Source organism: Xenopus laevis, chromosome 3S (assembly GCF_017654675.1).
Source record: "Xenopus laevis strain J_2021 chromosome 3S, Xenopus_laevis_v10.1, whole genome shotgun sequence".
NCBI classification, from domain to species: Eukaryota; Metazoa; Chordata; class Amphibia; order Anura; family Pipidae; genus Xenopus; species Xenopus laevis.
The window spans coordinates 126,413,313-126,437,949 of record NC_054376.1 but is presented as its reverse complement, the minus strand read 5'-3'; the positions used below and the strand labels follow the sequence as shown (position 1 = coordinate 126,437,949).

At 42.3% G+C, this 24,637-nt stretch overlaps 1 protein-coding gene and 1 pseudogene across 1 annotated transcript; both read right to left on the bottom strand.

Annotated features, from left to right (window-relative positions):
• Nucleotides 1-762: 762 nt before the first annotated feature.
• XB5961369.S (provisional ortholog of phospholipid phosphatase 3 S homeolog) lies at nt 763-16,484 on the bottom strand. Its single transcript, XM_018239663.2, has 6 exons — nt 15,970-16,484; nt 13,518-13,675; nt 9,918-10,189; nt 6,493-6,550; nt 4,403-4,579; nt 763-2,125 (listed from the first exon to the last, which is right to left on the bottom strand). The coding sequence occupies exons 1-6, from the start codon at nt 16,127-16,129 to the stop codon at nt 2,030-2,032; spliced, it is 921 nt and encodes a 306-aa protein (XP_018095152.1). The 5' UTR covers nt 16,130-16,484; the 3' UTR covers nt 763-2,029.
• A 5,189-nt stretch (nt 16,485-21,673) lies between these two features.
• On the bottom strand, nt 21,674-23,861 carry LOC108703408 (annotated as a pseudogene).
• Between the last annotated feature and the right edge of the window lie 776 nt (nt 23,862-24,637).

Below are 24,637 nucleotides of genomic sequence, written 5' to 3'. Positions count from 1 at the left end.
AAAAGATACAACGTTTCTAAAACTTAATTGGCTTTTTAATTGCCCAGAATATGTGGCAGGAGCATTTAGATACTTTTGTAAATATTTAAGATAAGCAAAGAAAAAATCGTAACAACTTAAGATAAGCTAGAATTTGCGCGTTTTGCCGCCAGCGAATACATTTCACCAAAATGTGGTGAAAATTTACAGCGAAAAATCCACCACACTTCAAAAAAAATTGGCGCATTAGAATAGTCGCATGCATAAAAATTGTCACGCATCAAAATTATTTAGACTCTCATTGACTTTCATGCATATGGACAAAATAGGCACGCATATAAAAATTATCGGGGGCGTCAAAATGGACCCTCGTCAAAATTATTTTGACACCCATTGACTTTTATGCGTTCCGTGAATTTTTTGTCGTTTCAAAGAATTTTGCCGGAAATTTTCGAATTTTCTGGCAAAGCGAAACGGGACAAATTCGCCTATCACTAGTAACAGTAGATATGAATTATTTAGACTTGATGGTGAGTCTTTCGTCAAGCTCAGCTGCTAAATAACTTGCCCATTTAATGCCCACCAGCGTTATGTAGTTTAGCTTCACTTTCCCTTCCACTGTATTAAAGTGAATCCGGTCCCTTGCTGTATTTTGTTGCTCGTCTTTGTTTACTTGAAAGATGGAAGGAACACAGGTCAGTGTTACAGGATAATGAATGTACACCCAGACGACAACAACAGCACCTGCCTGACATTACAATGAATCACGCCATTGCAGGAAAGGATTTCATATCATTCTTTTATACGGTATCAGATAACAATTGTAGCCAGTACAGGAACAATATACAATAAGGATAAAAATATGTATTTTACTTTTGTTTTATGCAGAACTGGCCAGCCAGTTGCACACATTCACCCACAAACGTACATATACATCATTCCAGGGCACTTTTATTATATATCCTTAGGGCTGAAGGGAACACCATGGGATCTTAGAGACTCCCAAACCCAAACAGAAAGCTGTCATTAGTTTTTATGGAAAATACCTGTTAGGCTCCACAGCCAGGTACAGTAGCTCCACAGTCACCTGAGAATATGCTTTGGGTGCCGTGAGCATAATACCAGTATTGAAATGGTGTCTTTTTAATAGAAATGTCTGTGCAGCCAATTAATACCAGTGGTGTCTCATCAGTGATTCTTTTAAACAATATACACACACAAAAACCCCTGTAAATTTGTAAAATATGTTGTGTGATAGAGGACAACATTGCCTTGCACCACAAATATTGCCAAAAATGAATGCCTTGTAACAGCAACATTGTTTATGTAATGGGTGGAGTTATACGAAGTCCTAAAATTGTCTAGAAGATGGTGGCTGTGGTGGGGGGCGGTGTGCTGTGTCTTACTAGTGTAGTCCACCATCACAGCAGATGAAGTTAGACCTGTTTGATGCAGCTAGGGGTCAACATATGGCTTATGCTTTGTGAACACTGGTTTGGCCAGAATTTACACTGAAACATTAGTCTAAAGGGTTGTTAGAACTTATTCTGAGGCTGGTTCCAGTGGGTGAACTGCTTTGGTATCCTTTTGCAAATTAAATCCAAAAAGTGTATAAAATGGTTTCGGTCTGAAGTGCCAATAACAAACAATTTGGTTTGTGGTATTTTTACATACTTCCCATGAAACATCCATGTGCACTCTGTTCTGTTGGGTAAGGTAATTGTGCAGGGCCCCAGAAGTGCTGTTGATGGTCCACTTATTGTAGTGACGATACTCTTTGTTGGTATTGAGGGTGAGTATTTTACTGTACAAGTTCTCCATTCTAAGACAGGAGAAGGTTTGTTCAGCAGAGCTAATAACAATCAGTCCGTGGTGCAACCGTTATGCCACATTCACCAGGATGTGAAACCCTCACGGCTTCCATCTTTAACCTGTTCTGCTTCCTTTCTGCTCCGCTGGTTGTGCAATGTCGCATAAGGTGTGGGGCGTGGCCCACCCGACTTGTCTCCCTCCTGACCGCAGACCAAGCTTTCTCGCCCTGTCTTGGAGTTTAACAGTTGGTGAAAGTTTCGGGGGTCTCGGGTCTAGGAGGGACAGTGACGTACTCTGATTGCTTCTTGCTAAACAGGTCGGAAATGTGAAAAACCTGCAAAAAAATTTCATTAAAAAAAATGAATTTCTATTTTAATTCTTGAATCATTTTAAAACAAATTCTGCCCCCCCACCCCTCCGGAACCCATGAGATGTGTGAGAGTGCACTGAACAGGATACACTGCCTCTTCCTGCCCAATCAGCCGCTTCCCTCTCGCTGCTTTCTGGCGGTCTTTAAAGAGAGAGCATGAAGGGGGGTGCCATTGTAATTCCCTCTATATGAGAGATTTCCTGTTCCCACCTTATCCCACAGTAACAACAAGAAGGACAACAGTTCAGTCACAGGGATGCAACAGTCTGTGCCAGACTTTATATATAGATTTCTTTGTGCAGGGCTAATTGTATAGCTAATGAGGCTTCCCCACAGATCTTTATAAATACTTACTGTCAAACCACAGCTTTTTACATCCCCACTATTTACTCTTTATGCTTTTATTTCTCTTCCCACAAACAACATGGCTTCCATCTTGGTACTCCCCTTACTGATTCCAGTCTCCAGATATCCAAACTGGACCCCCAGCAGGACATATGTTATGGATAGGTTTGTCATGATGACAGATAGGCAACTGGCCAATGGCATTTAATTAACCCAGGGATATTTTCCAAATTTTTAATAGTAGTGCTTAAAACTCCAGAACACTGTATAGTAAATGTAACTCTTGCCCTGTAATTGCACTCTTAACCAACAGGTAGTGACATCTGTAATGTAGAGGAAAGTGCACATGGCAAGCAAGCAAGCAATCACACTGGGACTACCTGCAATTATAATTGGGGTAACACTGTTGCAATTGGCAACAAGGCCTTATTGAACTGTAGGGTTTTCCTGCTGCAGGGGGCTGATAGAGGGAATGGTTCTACAACTAGGGACTTGTGGCATTTCCATATCAATTATTTTGATGTAGGAACTGTGATACTGCAGAATTACCATGCAACAAAGGTTTTAAAGAAGTAGAACTGGGTTTAATTCTGCTGCAAAGATGGGGGATTGTGGAACTGTGGGATTTATCTTGCAGGGGATCCTGCTGCAAGGGGTTTAGATTGGGAATGGTAGCACTGCATGATTATCCTGCTGCAGGGGATCCAGATAAGAAGCCATGGTGCTGTCCGTTTGCCATGCAACAGAGAGTTTATGAAACTGGAAAATCGGATAAATCCTGCTGCAAGGGGTTTAGATGGGGAATGGTAGCACTGCATGGTTATCCTGCTGCAGGGGATCCAGATAAGAAGTTGTGGTACTGTCAGGTTGCTATGCAGCAAAGAGTTTATAAAACTGGAAAAGGGGATAAATCCTGCTGCAAAGGGTTTAGATGGGAAATGTTATCACTGCATGGTTATCCTGCTGCAGGGGATCCAGATAAGAAGCTGTGGTACTGTCGGGTTGCTACGGAGCAAAGAGTTTCTAAAACTGGAAAAGGGGATAAATCCTGCTGCAAAGGGTTTAAATGGGGAATGGTAGCACTGCATGGTTATCCTGCTGCAGGGGATACAGATTAGAAGCCGTGGGGCTGTCGGTTTGCCATACAGCAGAGAGTTTATACAATTGGAAAAGGGGATAAACCTGCTGCAAGGGGTTTAGATGTCCGTACCTAAACCCCTTGCAGCAGGATTTATCCCCTTTCCACTTTTCCATCGAAACCCATTGCAGCAGGATTCAGCCCCTTCCTAATTTTATATACTCTCTGCTGCTTGGCACATGCTACAGCACCCCGTGCACCGCAGCAGGAGATCCAAATGATGCTGAATTCTCTGCAGTAGGATAAAGGCAGTCTGGAATTAACCATGCAGCACAGGGTTTATAGAAGTGGGATGAGGGTTAATCCTTGGGCATTAGCATTGTCAAGATTCCTGCTGCAAAGGCCTCAGCAGAGAAAGAGAAGCACAGACTTCACAACAGACAACAAAGAGGCCGCACTGCATATAATGAGAAGCAGTCAGTGAATAAATGAATAAACCCTTGTGCTGCGAGTCTCAGTGGAACATCAGAGCTTAAAGCCCTTGCAGCAGAACTAAACACAAGCTTTTAGAAAACTGGGAAGTGGGCTCCAGTAGCAACCACAAAGCTGTAATAGACTCCCTGTGTTACTGTAACCATTGATATTTATATCTACTGTATATATATATTTTCCTGTTCAGTTGTATGCAGTCATGTTAGGTGGCTTCTCTAGAATCCTTGTGGTTTTACGCGCGGGGGGGGGGTGATATCATGGCATCAGCGTTGCTATCATTTGGGAGCTTTCATGATGATTACAAAGGTCATCAGTAAACCACTTACCACCCAGTATGCGACCAGCGCCCCCTGCAGGAAACCAACAACCACATCTGACGGGTGGTGCCTGTAGTCAGAGATACGGGTGAAACCAGTGTACAGGGACACGAGGATCAGAACGAACTGCACCAGAGGGCGCAAAATGCGGGCACCGCGCCATGTGAGCCTCACTTGTAGATAAAACTAAAAGAAAAAAACACAGAAAAGGTTCATGAGTGTCTTCTGGATCACTTATTATTAGCCTAAAGAGGTGTCTCATAATAGTAAGCTCAGCAGGCAAGCATAACCTCTCTTTTTTTATTACTGCAATCCTGCCCTGCTTTATGGCTGAGATTCTAGCTGTCTGTATAACAGAGCATTCTGTCCCAGTGGCTGCACAGATCCTATCTGATCCCCATTGTAAGCAGCAGTCCTGTCCTGCTTTATGGCAGCTGAGATTCTAGCTATCTGTATAACAGAACATTCTGTCCCAGTGGCTGCACAGATCCTATCTGATCCCCATTGTAAGCAGCAGTCCTGCCCTGCTTTATGGCAGCTGAGATTCTAGCTATCTGTATAACAGAACATTCTGTCCCAGTGGCTGCACAGATCCTATCTGATCCCCATTGTAAGCAACAGTCCTGTCCTGCTTTATGGCAGCTGAGATTCTAGCTATCTGTATAACAGAACATTCTGTCCCAGTGGCTGCACAGATCCTATCTGATCCCCATTGTAAGCAGCAGTCCTGTCCTGCTTTATGGCAGCTGAGATTCTAGTTTGTAGAAGGGCAACCTTACTATTTATTTTTAATTTCAGCAGAAGTAGGAAGGAAATACTACACAGGGTAGGGGAACACTCATTGCTAAGGTTACTCTGCGCTGTCTGTCTGTGAGTGGTTTTACCATCAGAGAATAATCTCAGGCATATATATATATATAAATACTTTGTTGAGATCCAATGTAATAATGAAGCTGGCAGTATAATGAAAAGCAAATACAAGGCTGAGCTTTAATATTGAGACAAGGTTATATCAGCTCCCAGCCAAGGTCAGTAGCGGTCGGAATGAGAGCGAGGCTGGTGGAACAGAGTGCAAGCTTGGCCCTGAAGCTATCAGACTGCTCTCTCTAATCATCACTCTAATTCTCTGCAGCTGTTCCCTCTCTCAGCAGCAAATGAGATCAATACGCAATGTAGCAGTGCAGCAACCTGCTAACAGTCACAACCTGCAGTACAAATTATAAAACAAATACAGAAGTGCCATATTTACTGCACAACTTTCTACTCACTACACTGTAAAGAGCAGTACATACATCAGCATGTAAAACCCAACCACTGCTTATGATGGCACACTCCCCTCCCTAATCCTGAATATCATCTCTTCCTCTTCTATGGGTGTCACATGCTGGGGCTGTCAATTACTGGCCTGGGACCATGAAGACTTTTTTTAAACAGCCAAAGGTTGCCAGAAACCCCAATAAACTGCCACTTTTATGAGTTAAGTGATGAGAATGCTCTGTTACAAGCTAGAATATCAGCTACCATAAAGCAGGGCAGGACTGCTGCTTACAATGGGGATCAGATAGGATCTGTGCAGCCACTGGGACAGAATGTTCTGTTATACAGATAGCTAGAATCTCAGCTGCCATAAAGCAGGACAGGACTGCTGCTTACAATGGGGATCAGATAGGATCTGTGCAGCCACTGGGACAGAATGCTCTGTTATACAGATAGCTAGAATCTCGGCTGCCATAAAGCAGGACAGGACTGCTGCTTACAATGGGGATCAGATAGGATCTGTGCAGCCACTGGGACAGAATGTTCTGTTATACAGATAGCTAGAATCTCAGCTGCCATAAAGCAGGACAGGACTGCTGCTTACAATGGGGATCAGATAGGATCTGTGCAGCCACTGGGACAGAATGTTCTGTTATACAGATAGCTAGAATCTCAGCTGCCATAAAGCAGGGCAGGACTGTTGCTTACAATGGGGATCAGATAGGATCTGTGCAGCCACTGGGACAGAATGCTATGTTATACAGATAGCTAGAATCTCAGCTGCCATAAAGCAGGAGGAGTAAATGCCGTGCAATGCAATGTTACAAGGTGGATATACTCACAGTGAGGTATAGCATGGAGTACATGGAGAACGAGGCATGTCCAGAATAGAAAGATTTCCTACAATACAAAATGAAGAGCAATGTACATGAAGCAGTAAATACAAAAGGGGGAAAAAAAAAAAAAAGTAAAACTAGCAGTTTGCATTTCATAGAGTTAAAAATAAAGAGAAACAAGCCTGACGCATTTTATACCTGGATGGGGAACTACATAGCAAGGGCATTGCAGACACTAAATGTTTCAGACTCATCTACCACCAAAAAAGTCCAAAAAGGGGCCACCCATGAATTCCACATCTCGCCCCTGGATAAGTAACAGTTAAGTCAGGTGGATGCTGCAGACCACACTGGTTTCTAGGAAGACATGTGCTATGAATAACTGCATAAAAGCAAGATAAGTTAATGCTAAATGTCAGTTGACTCAGTGTATAGTGACACCATTCTTTCCTAAGCCCCTTCCCCAGGCCAGTGTTAAAGCTCCTATTGTCTATGTTGCACTTCATTTGTGTTAACCCTTTCCTCCCTACCTCGGTGCTATTTCCAATTCTTCCTCTACATCCTGCACTATTTCTAACTAGTCCTGTTAATAGCCTCATTGTATTGTGACTTCCTACTTTCCTCCCACCCTCCTCATCCTCTATTAACCTTTCCTTCCCTCCCTCCTGCTCCACTGTGTTCTCCACCCATTCCTCTCCGTCTTACATTGCTTCATCCCACAGTTCCTTTACATTATATAATCATTTATTTAATTTATATATATATAATCATTTATTTAATCTAGAGTTTGATCATGTCAATAATATCATTAAATAATATCTTTATAAACCGCGAGTTCTGTCTCTAACCTGTGGTGATGACTTCTAGAACTTTCTCCCCTTGCCTGTCACTTGTCTAAAGGCCTAACATAAGCAATTATTATTTTTATATAAAGGACTTGATAATCATAACCTGTGCCTCGTCTGTAGCAGCCATTTTTCTGTTGCAAAGAGATAAAGGTCTTGACTTACCTTTATACATTTAACTGTAGATAATAATGAATATTGTACCCCCTGCTAATAATATAAATATTAGGGATGGATGGATCTGCGAAACAGCAATAAATTTGCCAGATGTATTAAAGTCAATTAGGTGCTTGTTGCGCAAAATTTTTTACTATTTGTTATAGTCTACGGGTGTTTTATGGCGAAACACAACGAAATATTTCACTCATCACTAATAAAGATATTTAAAGCCCCCTACGTGACCTGCTGCCTCATGCTTTTTATGGTCACATATATAATAAACTATAACAAACAAGAGTTATGCTCACTACTAATTTTTTAAAATATTAAGCAGAGGTGCAATGAGGCTGTGACCACAAAATTCAAAATACAAGAGATTCTTTGCACTCAACCCATTATCAATATATTAAGTACATTAAAACATTTTGTGCCTTAAGCTACTAAAAATACTTGTGCCTCAAGAAAGAAAGAAAGAAAGAAAGAAAGAAAGAAAGAAAGAAAGAAAGAAAGAAAGAAAGAAAGAAAGAAAGAAAGAAAGAAAGAAAGAGAGGGAGAGAGAGAGAGAGTTAAATAGATAGATAGATAGATAGATAGATAGATAGATAGATAGATGATAGATAGATAGATAGATAGATAGATAGATAGATAGATAGATAGATAGATGATAGATAGATAGATAGATGATAGATAGATAGATAGATAGATAGATAGATGATAGATAGATAGATAGATAGATAGATAGATAGATAGATAGATAGATAGATGATAGATAGATAGATAGATAGATAGATAGATAGATAGATAGATGATAGATAGATAGATAGATAGATAGATAGATAGATGATAGATAGATAGATAGATAGATGATAGATAGATAGATAGATAGATAGATAGATAGATAGATAGATGATAGATAGATAATAGATAGACAGATAGATAGATAGATAGATAGATAGATAGATAGATAGATAGATGATAGATAGATGATAGATAGATAGATAGATAGATAGATAGATAATAGATAGATAGATAGATAGATAGATGATAGATAGATAGATAGATAGATAGATAGATAGATAGATAGATGATAGATAGATAGATAGATAGATAGATAGATAGATAGATGATAGATAGATGATAGATAGATGATAGATAGATAGATAGATAGATAGATAGATAGATAGATAGATAGATAGATAGATAGATAGATGATAGATAGATGATAGATAGATGATAGATAGATAGATAGATAGATAGATAGATAGATAGAGAGGGAGAGAGAAGATGAAGATGGCTCTTTAGACAGGCAGTTAGATGGCTCTACAGGTAGATGGCTCTATAGACAGGCAGTGAGATGGCTCTAGAGACAGGCAGATAAAGATCTAGTGTCAATGTTGTAGTATATAGGGCAAGGTTGGTGGGGTCTAAATGTTTGAAGGCCAGTGTGACTTATTTCCCAGAATGCACGCTGCTATATTTAGACAAGGCTCTCTCTACAGACTTTCTGCTTTTTGACAGCCGCTTGCAGTTTAGGGTACGGCCCCTTCCCAGAATTCCCAGCATTCCCACTCAGCTACAGATGGAAGCAGAACGTGGTTTATTTTAGATTATGGTTTCAGCTCGGCAGCAGCTGATATTTTCTGTCCTGGGCTTCCAGTAAAACTGTTCTAATCAGCATCGTTTCCTCCGTGTCCCCTCCTAGTTCTCCCCTTCTTCAGAAAGTTCCGCTGACTAAACTTCCTTTCAGGAAAGTCCAGTCCTTAACTATTCCTTACTCTCCATGACTTCCCCCATCACTCACCTCTTATGCCCCTTCTAATTCCCAGGCTTAATTTGATTTATGCTTTGTCCTATTCCCAGCAATTCCATCCACGAAATAGAACACAATTCCTTGCAGTAGCCAAATGCAAGTGAATTATTAGCCATTAGATCCTTAAATACAAAGTTAGAACTATACCCAGTGATGTCCCAAACTGCACCTAGTGATGTCACACATGTGACCTAATTCAGTGTAACTATTCTATTATAATGAAATATGAAGTTATAAATACATGAAAATCACTTACTGTATAAGGGAGTTCAGTCTAGAGCCACATGTCTTTATTGGGCTACTTACTGCTATCAGTGAAAGCTGACTCATCCAACCTGCCTAGTTTGGCGGCACCCTTATATAATAAACATGCATAACAGAAAGATTAGAATTAGAAGTTACAGGAATGAATTTTGGGAGAAGGAAGAATATGACCGTATTGTTTGTAGGGTAGGCACTCAAAGAGCTATCCTCCAGGCAGTAGTAGTAAAACAGCCTTACACGTTTCGTGTTCTCACAACACTTAATTATAGGCAATAAGGTGATGTCCGGTGATGCTGAAGGCCTGGGAAAAGAAATGGTTAGAAGGAAGAATATGATTGGAGAACTGTACTCACCTGGCCTCCGTTACGGCTCCTGCATCCCCGGTACATCTGTAGGTTTCAATGTAGCCAGTGGTACAGTTGAGGCCCTCCGGCTGGCACACCGCTAGAAAGTTTGGCCTCAGGCGCCCGGCACTGAGTTTGGCCACATTGGTTATAGACTGTCCCAAGGCAGAACCAAACAAGAAGGGGAGAAGTTGGTAGTACACGGCTGCTAAGTAGCCTTCTCTAGGGCGGCACTTGGAGTTATTCTGTCGGCTGACCCTGTAACATTCCCCCAAGGCAATCTGAAAAGAATGGGAAATACCCATTACTTCCCTTCCTAGAACTCCCATCCCATACATACCACATGAAGCAATCGAACACCCAGTAGGCACCTATTTAACGCAAAATGCGTGTTCTTTAGGGAAGGGCGAATTTTTTCGCCTTGTTTCGTTGCAGAAATGACGCCTTTAGACTTGTATGGCATTGTGCAAAAAAAAAAAAAAGACGCACGTCAAAATAATTTCAAAATTTGACGCCCATAGACTTTAATGGGCGTCAGCGTCATTTAGCTGACGGCGAACTTTTGGCGAAGCGAAAAGGGTCAAATTCACCCATCCCTAGTGTTCTTTTTAGTAACCACTGCAGTCTTTAAGAAAACATTAAATGGAACATACACCCACGGTCACACTGGCCCACCAGGACATCGGGAAAAATCCTGGAGGGTCCAAGTATCGGTGCCCCCCAACTACCTGGCACCAGGATCTTGCTGATGTGTTTGGGGGGGGGGCTGGAAGCTGCAAGCATTGGCCAGTGGGCAGGGTTTGGTGCTGTGAGAGTTGGGTGATCTGCTGTCGTCAGAGGAGGCTCTAGAAGTTGGGTTCCTGGTGGGCTTATGACACTTCATATAGTTTTTTTAGTTATACATATAAAGTTTAGCTTCATATGGATAACAAAACCAAAAATTGGACCGCACCTCCACTTAGATCGTTAAAAGTCCATTTTTATTAAAGGGATCCTGTCATCTGAAAACAAACAGGTAAACTGCCTGACGCGTTTTGCACTCATCTAGTCCTTAGTCATAGGCCAAATGATGTTCAATTTCAAATACTATTAAATACAGAATGATAAAATCATGTGACTTCTCCTGACCAATATGATCAGAGATATACTTAAGCATTCTACTTAAAGAAACAGACACAGCTTTATTAGAAGCTTAATATCCATCCACAAAATATTGATAGACATGGTGTTCCCCAATTTAAACCATAATTCATACCTACTTACATAAGTTCGATTAAAATCATATACCTTATTTATAATTAAGGTTTATCTTGCATTGCCTTGCCTTATAAAAGTCTAAAGTTTAACTTTTTATGTATTGCTTTAAGTCCCGGCATATATTTTTTTTTTGTGTTGGTTGCATAAAAAGGAATGTTGGGTAATTGCGTGGTTTCACAGTAATGATGTATCCTATCACTGGCTTAGCCCCATATATTCTATAACTATGATTTTATATAAAGGATGTGGTTTTGTGGATGAGTCGTACGAGAGCTCAGAAGACCCCGTCTCACGATAAATTCTACATGAATTCAATTAACTGGAACCAGTTTGCTGAATAAAAGGCAGAAGACCAAACTCTTGGAACCATCATCTTTCTATAGATACACGATCACATCCCATTCACGGTTGCTTTTCTTATTGTTTTTGGTTGTTCTAGGTTCTGGATTATACATGTTCTAATGATCCCGCTACTTCTAGCACTTCTCTAATGGGTCTCTAACCTGCCTTATAGTTAGCAGCCCAGTGGCTAACATTTGGAAGACAATGAGATGCCTTCACAAATTAGAATTCTATGGAGGAAAGGGGTTTCTTTAGCAAAACTGATATATATCAATTTAAAGGGGATCCTATGGCAGTTGTGCACTTGTTGTGTGTGGGGGGATGTACCGGTAACACTGATTACTTTAATGAGATGCTCCCAAGCCCCATAAACAGAGGTGGAAGACCTGGAAGAGCCAGAAGCAAATATTCTATTTGTGTTTATTTTGCTCTCACGGGAAATGACAAATATACACAAATGCCTTCTTTACAGATCAGTATCCATGGATATTCTTACTTGGCTATTTATATGGAACAAAAAGGTCACCTACTGCCACTGCTAGAGGAAATTTCAGCAACAGAGATGGTTCTTTGCAACAGAGATGGTTCTTTGCCCTGTGAGAGCAGGAGACGTATGGAATTTACTGCTAAGAAATGCTTTGCTGTTGGATACATTCAGCTGTGGGCCTCAACTTTAACCTTATATACTATATAGTATCCAGACACCTGCCTGTTCAACATCTACTCCCAAAGCAAGAAGACTAATATGAACTTCATCCTCCTCTTCTCTACTCTTTTGAGAAGGTCCCCACAAGATGTCGGAAGATTGCAGGTGGGATTGGCTTCCATTTAAATGTAAGAGGTTGGACAATGATGTTGGGGATCAGGCCTGGCTCACAGTCGGGGTTCCAATTCATCCCACAAGGATTCAGTTGGGTTAAGGTCAGGGCTCTGCAAACCCGTTCTGTATGGACCTGCCATGGGGGCATTAAGGAAAGAGCCTTCCCCAGATTGTTCCACAAACAATAGGAAATTGTCAAGAAATTCTTCTTTTTGGGTTCTAGTGCTTAACTCGTAGAAAACGTTCTTCTATATGGAACTATGTTAATTAACAGTAATCTTCTTAAAGTTCCATGGATCCAAAATGATCACCCCCTATCTGACCTTCACACAGAGCCCCCTTTTCAATCACTTTGGCCCACCCTGGAGGAGCCAGTCCTAAAGTTCAGGTCCCACTGTTGTATGCACACTGCAGATCATCATTCACACAGGGAAAACATATTCCTTGGCCTTCTTTAAGGTCAGTTTGAGTAGACACAGCTTAAGATAAAGGTGCCTTATAAATAAGGTCTTATAGACTGACCTGTTCTTAGCAATTTTAGATTTGGTCATTCATTTTTTTTATTATTATAAATTTCATTCCCTGCCTCTCTCTCGTTTAATATTTAAATACTATGTGTCTCTTTCCCCAGTAACCAAAAGCAGACACTCTGTGAGGCTTCATTTTATTGCTTATTTTTAGATTCTTCTTCCATGGTGACTTTCAAACCGTGACCCAGCAACTCGATCCCAAGCTGGAGTTTTATGGGCAAAGGCTTTAAGTTGACTGTTTCACTGTAAGCTGAACGCCTGTTGACAATAAAATTGTGGTCTACCAGGTGTTGGAAGCCCCTTCAGTGCTTTATACACTTCCTTGCCAGCAATAGACTTAATAGCTATGGAGCGGCCAACAGTTGCAGGTGGCAGTTCTCTATTTTACCCCAGAAAACTTTTTATAGAAGCTACACTGGTGCGACTCATAATGTGTCCTTGTTTTTGAAACCTCACTCTCAAAAAATATGTTATACAAAAACTCTGCTTAAAGGAGAAGCATAAAACCATAAAAAACTACCATAGCTGGAAATGCTAAATTTTACATGCTAAGCTTACGATGCCAGCCCAGAGCCAAGCAGCCCTATAACAATAATGGTCCAGGCCAGTTGCCCCCAGCAGCTCCCCATCTTGGATCTTGTTAGATGTTTAGGTACTCACCGTGACCCCGGTGATGAGAATCCCAACGCTGATCAGTACTGTGTCACTTATGGTTTCTTGGTGTATCACCGGGAATTGAATTGTGGTGTCATCGCAGAAAAATCCCCGGTGAACAGGTGGCACCACACCCAGCTCACATATGAGAAAGGGTATAGAGACTGTAAGAAAGAAGCACACGGATAAATATCTGAGCTGAAACCTGATAAAGGTTTAATTGTATTGGTAATAATGACGGGCAGAATACCACATAAGAAGAAACCTAAATCCTAAACTAAATATGGCCGGAGATGCTGCATTTTATTGAATTAACTTACTGCACCAGACTTAATCAGCCCTATAACAGTAATGATTTTGGCCTTCAAAGTTGTGTCAGTGGCACTGCACATGCTCAGTAGGCTTTGGGCTGCTGCTGAGAAGCTAAATTTAGGGTCAATCATCAACTTGTGAATTGTAAAGCTTAATTGTATCCTAAACTCAGGTAAGCGAAGGCAGCACAGAGCATGTGCTGGGAATCAGCAAACAAGAAAATGAGGAGCTACTGCGGCATCTTCAGAGGGACGGATCTTCCCTGCTTAAGAATTGGAGTGGCCTTGGCTGATATTCCTATGGTAAGTATGAGGTTATAGGCATAGAAATGCAGTCTAATTTGAGTCTAGATTTAAATAGAAAGGTTTCAGATCTCCTTTGTCTGACATAACCTCCAACCTTAATCCTGGGCACCTATATAATCCCAATGTATATCTGTAACCATGTTTTGAGCTAAGGGGGCCCAGTCTGAAGGCCAGTTAGGGGGAGATTTGGGGTGAGTGCTTATTTGTACCCTGGGTACCCCTGGAACTATAGCAGGGTGACTGTTACCCCAATGTTTCTATATATCTGTAACCTTGTTATGAGCTAAGGGGGCCCAGCCTGAAGGTCAGTTAGGAGGAGATTTGGAGTGAGTGCTTATTTGTACCCTGGAACTATAGCAGGGTGACACCCCAATATTTTTATATATCTGTAACCTTGCTATGAGCTAAGGGGTCCCAGTCTGAAGGGCAGTTAGGGGGAAATCTGGGGTGAGTGCTTATTTGTACACTGGGTACCCCTGGAAGGAACTATAGCAGGGTGACACCCCAATGTTTCTATATATCTGTAACCTTGTTATGAGCTAAGGGGGCCCAGTCTGAAGGCCAGTTAGGGGGAGATTTGGGGTGAGTGCTTATTTGTACCCTGGGTACCCCTGGAACTATAGCAGGGTGACTGTTACCCCAATGTTTCTATATATCTGTAACCTTGTTATGAGCTAAGGGGGCCCAGTCTGAAGGCCAGTTAGGGGGAGATTTGGGGTGAGTGCTTATTTGTACCCTGGGTACCGCTGGAACTATAGCAGGGTGACTGTTACCCCAATGTTTCTATATATCTGTAACCTTGTTATGAGCTAAGGGGGCCCAGCCTGAAGGCCAGTTAGGGGGAGATTTGGGGTGAGTGCTTATTTGTGGCCTGGGTACCCCTGGAACTACAGCAGGGTGACTGTTACCCCAATGTTTCCAATATATGTCAACTGACAACTACTCATATACAATAAACTTAGATGACTCAGGCCACTGCAACTTTACACCAAAGAAATAACCCCTCGTGACCAGACCTTTGCTCTGCATTACCCTGGTCAATGCTAACTGCCAGCTGGTTGCTATGAAGAAATAGTCGACACTTAGCATATCAGTTTCTTATGACCCGCAGACATCTGTTACCCTTCCCACAATGACATAAGGAATACCCGACCCTTAAAGCTGTGATTTACAGTAACTTTAGACATTAATCATCTGGCCTGGTCTTTCTTGAGATCCTGCAGTTATTGAATTTCACATACTAAAGGTCCTCACAAATCCATTGCAGGTTGACAGATGAAGAGCTCAGCAACAGCAAGAAGGCAAATCTCAAGATAAAAGTTGGGTGCCCATGTCCTACCTCTGGCCAGAGCTCCTCTTCGTTAAGAAACACACAAACCCATCGTGGGACAATGTCTTTTTTTTTAAAGAAAGGGTGTTCCTGCCAGAGGTATGAGGTTCGCTGTTAGGGCCACTGGGGGTGACCAAGAAAACCTCTTGCTGAAACCACAGTAGGGAAACAAAATGTGGACGTTGCAAAACTTTGGATGTAATCCTGTCTAGGGGATTCCCAGCAAAATGACTAATATATTTGTCGTGGCCATATGGATGCATGAAAAGTGACTGACACAAGGGCAAAAAGATATATGTCACATACACAATCAAACTAACTAGAGCGACTGACACATTATTGACACAATCTCCTAATCATGCCCGAGGGCATCTAGGCATATCTATAACCTATACTCAACAACATTATCATCATTCATTTATATCGGGTACAAATTGGGGTATTTGCCAAGCAAGAGCTACCCATTTATTTTAGTGCTTTTTCATTGGTACCACTCAGCACCTGTACTCACCTATACAGAGACACAGCAAATCCAGGCAGATCAGGTACCTTCTGGAGCCACGGGACACGGGAGATTGGGGCTCTTTCTGGGGGCAGTGACCCCCGACTGTAACTTTTAAAACACGGGGGTCCGGGCACCAGTCAGGGGCCCCACCTGGTGTAAGGTGCATGGCACTAGTTGTGGAACTGTGCTTGGATCTTCTCTGCCAGTCACTCTGTATAGCCAATGACTTGAGTTCTTCTCTGTCTTGTCTCTGTCCCCCAACTGCCACCTTCTAAAAACTTTCTTCTATGATCTTCTGCTTCTGTGCTCTCTACTTCAGTTTATACCTGGCACTCAGTTAACTGGCACTTGCCCCTCTAGGAGTCCTGGTTTGGCTGTTGCCTTCTCTAGTTCCACCTTGTGTAGGGCGCACGGTGCAGAACTGAAAGTTTCTCTGCTGCGAGAGAGAAATAGATATAGAGGGGAGGAAACAGGGGGAGAGTAAGAGGGAGGGACAGATGGGTGAGACGGGGAAGGAAAGGCTGGAAGAGAGATAAACGGAGAAAGGAAAAGGAAAACACAGCTGCAATCCCCACCCTGCAATTGTCCTCCTTGGGAACCTGTAATCCAGGAATGACCAACTGCAAGGCCTGGCACAGAGAGAGTATCCCATAACAGCGGCTCCAAACCGCAGTTCATCTGAATTAGGTTAAATTCCCACATAGAATCTCCCACAACAGCTGCAGCAATCTCCCTCCAGAATACAATATATCATGGGCACCATGATCCAATGGAATTGTAAAGCAATAGAAAATAGTCATTAAAATGAGTACTAAGCAAATTGTTTCCATAATGTGTCATTTTTAAACATTTTTATAGAGTGAATTTTTTTTTTTTAACCAGGCAATTTTTTTTTAACTATTATGAATTTACTGTAAAAATTAAACCTGAGTTTATATCCACGTTAACTCTAGAAGCAAATATACTGTATTCAACTTTATTGCTTGATCATAGAATCTGGGGATTAAAGGGGTAGACGTACTATAGTGATATATGGGCCGGCTCGTGGGTCCCGCAGGCTCTGGCCGGACTTTCACACAGTGGGGGTCATTTACAAACAATGGGCAAATTCGCCCATGGGCAGTAACCCATGGCAACCAATCATTCATTGTTCTACTTGCAGCTGGCTTTAAAAAGCTAATCACTGATTGGTTGCTATAGGTAACTGCCCATGAGCAAATTTGCACAATGTTAATAAATGAGCCCCACTGTTGGGCGTGGGCAGGTGTGGGCTGAATTTTAGCCTGTGTGCACCCCACCCGTGACCTTCTAGTGCCCCACTTGCGCCTGCAAGTCCCTCCCCTTCCATGATGTCATTGTGGGGTGGGCAAATGTATATAAATAGGGGAGTGCAGCATATTAGGGTCGCACACTGGTTCTGCAGGGAAGGGTTAAGGTTGGGTGTGAGTCAACCCACACATCTGTAATGTACTGGGAGAATTAACAGTCAATATTTTGATACAGAAAGTGAAGATTTTATTAACTTAAACCATATCAGCCATAACATTTTACCTGAGTAAATAGTAAAAGAGAATTTAAGAGAATGTGTATTGGGGGGGAACAAAATTCGGATATCAATCTAAATGTCACAAGTTTAATGTTTATAATGTTAGTATATTAATGTTAATCGTTGATATCCCTTTAATTTGGTGGCCCCTGAGACGAGTTCCCTACATGCAGTGATGGGGGGGGGGCTGTGAGACGTTCCTGAGAATCTTTCCTGTGCTTCAGCTTAATGGGTGGAATTCTTTCACTGGGAGCCTGGTTAATAAATACCAGAGCTTTAGCTTTTGTTCTGCACCCACCCACTCCCTCTCTCCAACCCGCTCCCTAACGCTCACTCACTCCCTAGTACCTACAGCTCACTCTTATTGGGAGCCAAGCAACACCCTAGTGTGTATCTTTTCCAGGTTCCTTGTCCTTTCCTGGGATATTGTTTTGGTCTCTGCAGATGCTCTGATTGGACACCGGGGGCGCTGCATTTTTCTAGCTGGAATTCTGTGCACATTGAATTCATATTGCTGGGGACTCTGGGGTTTGAGAGTGAGAAAGAGAGCACTTCTGCTGGGTAGCACAGTCTACATTCCAGCTCTTGGCACCCCAATGTGGGCTCGACTAGGCACACAGGATTTTTAGCTGCAGGGCAAGCCCTTGCAATTTTTAATGCAGTGCAGGTGCAACGTTTCGGGGCCACGCCCCTTTGTCAAGCATAGTAAATGCATTAAAAATTTGCAAGGGCTTGCCCTGCAGCTAAAAATCCTGTGTGCCAGTGAAAATCTTTTCTATGGAATTTTGAGGTGGCCGAAGCCTCTATCGTTGTGCACCAGGTGATTAATACTTGAAGGGTGGTGTTGGTGTGCGGTTAACCGAATTTCCTTGACTCCACTAGGCAGGCAGGTCTTGTTGAACACTTCTCCCAGGGGGACACAGGGGGTACTGTTGTACCGGGCTAGGCCTAAAGGGGGGCCCAGCTGTGCTCTACTTTTCAAAAAAGCTGGACCACAATAGACAGCGTCATAGTTGTGCCGCACTGCCGAAGTCCCGAAGAGCCAAAATCCCAAAGCGCTGAAGACCTGAAGCCACAAATGGAGCCGAAGTTGAAATCCTGAAGCTGCGAAAAGACCCAAAGCCACAAAAGAAGCTAAAGTTGATGTCCAAGTCACGTTAGGAGCCTACTCCTAACCCGCACCTGATCTAAACCCTACCGGCACTTCTATTTATAGTCCTGCACCTGACCCACATGATGTCACAAAAGGGGGCGGGACAAGAGAGGGTCTATAAATAGTGGCTGCCGGAAGCAGGCACAGTAACCACCCCTCAAACAAAAGTATCAGCGCTACATAAAGCATTCCATTTGACATGGGGGGATTGGCATTTATATATATATATTACGAAGAACCCTGTGCGAGTTCAAAACGTTGAGCTAATTAAAAAAACCTTTTTGTTTTTGCCAAACAAATCCTGTGAGTGACGTAATTTTATATATATATATATATATATATATATATATATATATATATATATATATATATACATATATATATATATATATATATATATATATATAGAAATTCAAAAAAGAACCGCACTCTCAGGACTTGCTCCACATGTAGAAAATAATGCAAATTTATTTCAACGTTTCGGCTCAAAACTTAAGCCGTCAACAGGAAGTTAAGTTTTTGAGGCTTAAGTTTTGAGCCGAAACGTTGAAATAAATTTGCATTATTTTCTACATGTGGAGCAAGTCCTGAGAGTGCGGTTCTTTTTTGAATTTCTGCATTATTTACTTAACCAGCACCAAGGCAGTAACAACATGAGGAGTTTTGAGTGCACCGGCAGTTAGCTGTATATATATATATATATATATATATATATATATATATATTATTTCAATGAATTTTGCATTTTTTACTGTAACCTTTAAACCTTTAAAGGCAAGGACCAAGATGGATAATATTGTGTGCGTGCTGGAGTGCAGTGAGGATTGTGCTGAATTGAACAGTAATTGAAGCAGGGGAAGAAGGCTGATGTTGGGGAACATAAAATAATGGATATATGCCATTGGCATTGGTAGAAGTATATCGTAACTTTTACCAACCTGCCCCCCCCAGAAATTTTTCTGTAGTTGCCCTTGGCCTTAACCCAACTGTTGGTCATAGGGCCAAAACCTTTGGATTACAATGGCAGGTATAGGAGCCATCGGAGTGAGGATCACATGAACTAGCCATTGCAGTCTGCCGGGAAAATCAAACCTGCCCAATCAACATCTGGCTGATTTTCAACCAGATATTGTTTGAGTGGTCCTGTCAGAGGTCCCCAAACACAGGCAGCTTAAATCTGCCCATGCATAAACTCCTTGGTATTCACAAAGTATAGTGTCTTTGTATAAACCAAACTCCATGGTGCACAGATCTAAGCCAAGTCAGGGACCTGCATGACTTTTGGATTCAGTAGTGTCGGACTGGGCCAACAAAACACTGGGAAAGAAACATTGGGCCCCGGTCTTCATGGTCCTTAGCTGGTCCAGGGCCCACTTTACCAACCAAACCCAGGTTTGTTACCCCAACCGGACCCTTGAGGGAAAGGTTAAAGATGAGGGAGGTAAAGCTATGGGGAGGACTCCATGCACAAGTTGATGGAGGACTCAGGGACATGGGTCCTTGAAGTCACAGCTCTGGTGGACCCTCGACACCCCATTCCAAACCTGGTTTTAAGGGTCCTGTTCTTGTCTAGGAAGTAATACTTTAATATTAATATTGGGCAACATTCTGTAGGGTCAGTGGATTCAGCTGCTAACTGACATTCTCTAGAGCAGTGATCCAAAACCACTGGCTCGTGAGCAACATGTTGCTCACCAACACATTGGATGTTGCTCCCAATGGCCTCAAAGCAGGTGCTTATTTTTGAATTCCTGGCTTAGAAGCAAATGTTTGTACTGCCAAACAGAGCCTCCTGTAGGCTTCCAGTCTACATAGAGTCCTTCAAATAACCAATAATAGCCCTTATGTTGCACACCAGTAATTTTTTGCATGCTTGCGTTTCTCCCATATTCCTTTTATATTTGAATGTGGCTCACAGGTATCAATGGTTGGGGTCCTCTACTCTAGAGATACTGAGTTCTATTATGTTCAGCAGGGACTGGTGGGGTGAAAATGGTGACCATTTGACCATCAGAAATCTGTATTTGTTTGCATATAGGGGCAGGGTCCATGAGCTGAAATATTGTAAGGTTCCCCTATACACTATTAATAATGTGTGTGTGACCTTTACTAGTAGCACTACTGCTGTCTAAAAGCCTGGGGGTTGTTTGGTGACGGGTGGGGCTCAATGCGAGTCCCATAGTTGCCTAATAGACCTAAAACAGACAGATCTGCCTGGTCAACCAGAGAGATGAATGGACAGAAAACTTACATATTTAATTACATTTACTGGAACCCAAATTTGCCAGTACAGGACCTAATCTGAATGCTTTGCTGACTGCTGATCAACTCAGGGCAAGTACTGGTCAGTCTAAAAACCACTGCCTAACTAGATTTGATTCCATGTACAGCAGATTAAAACATTAACTCAATGCTGACATCTAGTGGACAAACTGGAAAGTGCTAACTTGAAAAGTGGTAAAAAAGCCACACTCAGGCGTGTGCAACCTTTATGAAGGAGACATCTAGATTAATTAAGAAAAAACAGAATATAAGAAAAAATATGTGGGTCTGGTTTCACTATGGTCTAGAAAATAATATTATCCTTAAAAATTGCCAATTTTGTTGGAGCTTCTTATGTATCTGCTGTGTTCCCTGTGAGTGTTTCAAATGAAACAGAAGTACAGCAGGAGTAAGACAGCCAGTTACAGCCCTACAGTCATACAGGCAAAGTCAGACTTTGGTTGCAACAGATTGGTGGGGATAGTAGGGTTTGGGGGAACCTTTCAAGGTTGTCATCTGTCCATATTTCACCCAGACAGCCCAGTTTTTGGAAGGGCTTCCCGGGTGAAAAGTGAGTGTCTGGATTTCCAAATTAGGAAATCCTGCCGGGACATTGAAGTTATTGATATGGAGATCAGCCAACTGTTGATCACCACATCTGTAACTGTATATAAAGCACGGAATAACATTTGCAAAATGAAACATGATACAGAAGAGATTGGGAAGATTCTGGTCTGAAGCTAGATTCCTCATTTGGGACAACCAACAATCTCCAGGTTGTCAGAAAATGTCTCAAAATCATCACAGATATCCAGGTTCTCACGTTCCCTTTCATTAGGCCACCACTCGATCCATGTGTCCTTCCCAATGATGTAGGAATAGCTACAAAGAACAGACATCATTAGAATTAATTGAATGGGGGTTATCAGCAGACCTGGAAATTAAAGGGGCCACAGTGTCCTGTCCTCCTACTTCCACCAAGGTGCCTTCAACTGGGTAGTCAGAAAAAGTTTAGAAAACAGTATTATCTGGCCATTGTTGCTTGTATGAAGGCAATATTTGGGTTTGTATTGTATTGTGCAGTTGGTCTGGACATAAAATCTGATCTGTTGTTGCCTTCCTTTGGTGAGTGTGTGTGTGGGGGAGTTCACAGACCCATGAGGTTACATTTTTGACTTGACAGCCACCATACTTACCCATCTGCTTTCAGCCAGAGGTCACCAGTAACCCCCAGATCAGATCATCTTGGTTCCAATGCATAGCTAAAACTTTTTGGCATATGATATGGCTGATAAATTGATGTGTCTTGCCCACAAGATCCTCATCTGTAGCTGAAAAATGATAAAGCACAAGCAAATGAGGGTTCTGATCATAGAGTTGCAGAATAATTTCACTGACCTATAGATAGGAATATGGCAAAGACTCGCCTTGCTTTATGACCTTATTAATTGTCATAGCATAGGTTTCAAAGTTGTCACTGTGCTGCACCTCCACGAGAGTAGCCTTGTACACTGGGAATGAATATAAAGTGACAAAAATTTAAGAACTGTGCTCTTCCTTGAATCAAACCTATGACACCAGTGCTGCAAGGCAGCAGCACTAACCATTGCATCACCGCGGTGTCCTTTAATACTTTATTAATACTTTAATACATTATTACTTGATTTTAGCCCTCCACTAGAAGTTATGTATACTGTATATGGCCAACATTGGCTTACAACTAGACCACTCCATACTGACTTGACAGCTCATTAACTCCCTTAAAACGATGGCATGTTCAACAGATAATGAGGACTGGCCAGACCAACATTACAAATCTTGTCTGGCAAGTGCCTCATTGGATCACTGATATGGTACTCTGTTGATGGGTCTGCATAGATTACTGTGGAGATCTAGTGACCTCAGGCCTTAGAAGAAAGGAAGTTCTGGCTAAATATTGGAAAGGGGTTGTTTATGGTGAGAGCTGGGAAGATTTGGAATTGTCTCCCTGAATCAGTGGTGCAGGCTGATACATTAGATAGGTGTAACCCCCTTTTTGGCCCCCCCCCCCCCCCTGGTGCCAATTTGTACATCACATAGTTCTTACCGATGCAGGTCCTGAGTCCCCTTTGCTAAGTGAAAGGTACTGGGAAAACTCTTCTCTGGCAGTGCCTCCAACTAATGGGATCTGGGAATACACCTGTGGTTGGCCCATTAGGAATAACATTCAACACACACTTTGCTTTTATAAAAAACGTCAACTTTATAGAAAGAGAGTGTAAATTAAAGGGTAAGTAAAATGACATTTACATTATACAATAATGACCCTCCCAACATTTTGGAAGTAAAAAGTGGGACACAGCAATTTTTTGACCACACCCCTTTCTGTGGCCACACCCCCTGATTACCATGTTTGATTTACAAAATTTGGCAGGTTATGAAAGTTTGAAAATATTTCTCCTTATCTAAACTGTGTTTTTGTGTCTCAAAATTGTTACAAAGTATCTTATTTGCACCTGTTAGCTGTTCTCGGCTCTCTGCTAAAAGCCAATTAAGTGAGAAACTTTGTTTCTTTTTCTGGCTGTTCAGTGCATAGAAAAGAGGGACTTTCCAGTACAAATGAGGGACTGCGGGTTGAGCTGTCAAAAGAGGGACTGTCCCTCCGAAAAAGGGACAGTTGGGAGGTATGCCATGGGAACCTGTGGCAGTCTTTTTCCTGGCCCTCCGTGCCAGGCAAAGTACCGCACTACTCCATTGTCAGAATCAGATTCTCAGTCCCTTATCCCCATCCCCAATGAGTACAATAGGTCCCAAGTAGCACTAGCAGCCCAAATACCTCTCCCTCTGGATTTAATATTGGCTCCCTCGTGGCAGGCATAAACAAAAGTCACAAATTGAATATTGCTGGATGCTCTCTTTTTCTACCCTCCCCTGGCATCACTCACCCTCCCCTGGCATCACTCACCCTCCCCTGGCATCACTCAGACGGGTAGGCTCACCCAGAGCTGGAGCAGGCATCCACAGCGATGAATCCATTCCATGAACATATGCAGCTTGTATTATCCTCCAGACATAGCTCCCAGCACAGTCTATAACGTGAGCAATTAAGATTTCCACTGCTGAACAACAACTCCCAACACTCTCCATAGTGTGAGCACACAAACCAGCATTTCCAAGCTCGAAACCCGCGTGGTTGAGCTTCCAGGCATTGGAGGATCCTGCCTCATCCTTGGCAGGCCTATTGAACTCCACTTTAGCCTACATTTTGCTGATTTAGATTCACTTTCTCCTCAGTGAAATAACAGTCAGCAGCAATACCAAAACCTAATGAGAAATGGCTGTCTGAGCGCATGGCTCTCTTTTATAGTAAAGTGGTGCAGCGACACCTTGTGGTATGCTCCGGTATCTGCCATGCTGCACCAGCACAAGGGCTCTGGCCACATTGTCCAGCCCCTGGGAAACCCCATAGCGGGTCCTTACATAGGTATAAGAAGGGGTTTGATGGTGTTTAGCAAGTGAGGGAATACAGGGATATGGAAGATAGCTCATAGTACAAGTTGATCCAGGGACTAGTCCCATTGCCATCAGGAAGGAACTTTACCCCCTCTGAGGCAAATTGGAGAGGCTTCAGATGTTTTTTTTTTGCCTTCTTCTGGATCAACTGGCAGTTAGGCAGGTTATATACAGACTTACGGTTTAAAGGGGACCCGTCACACAAAAAAAAATATTCAAAA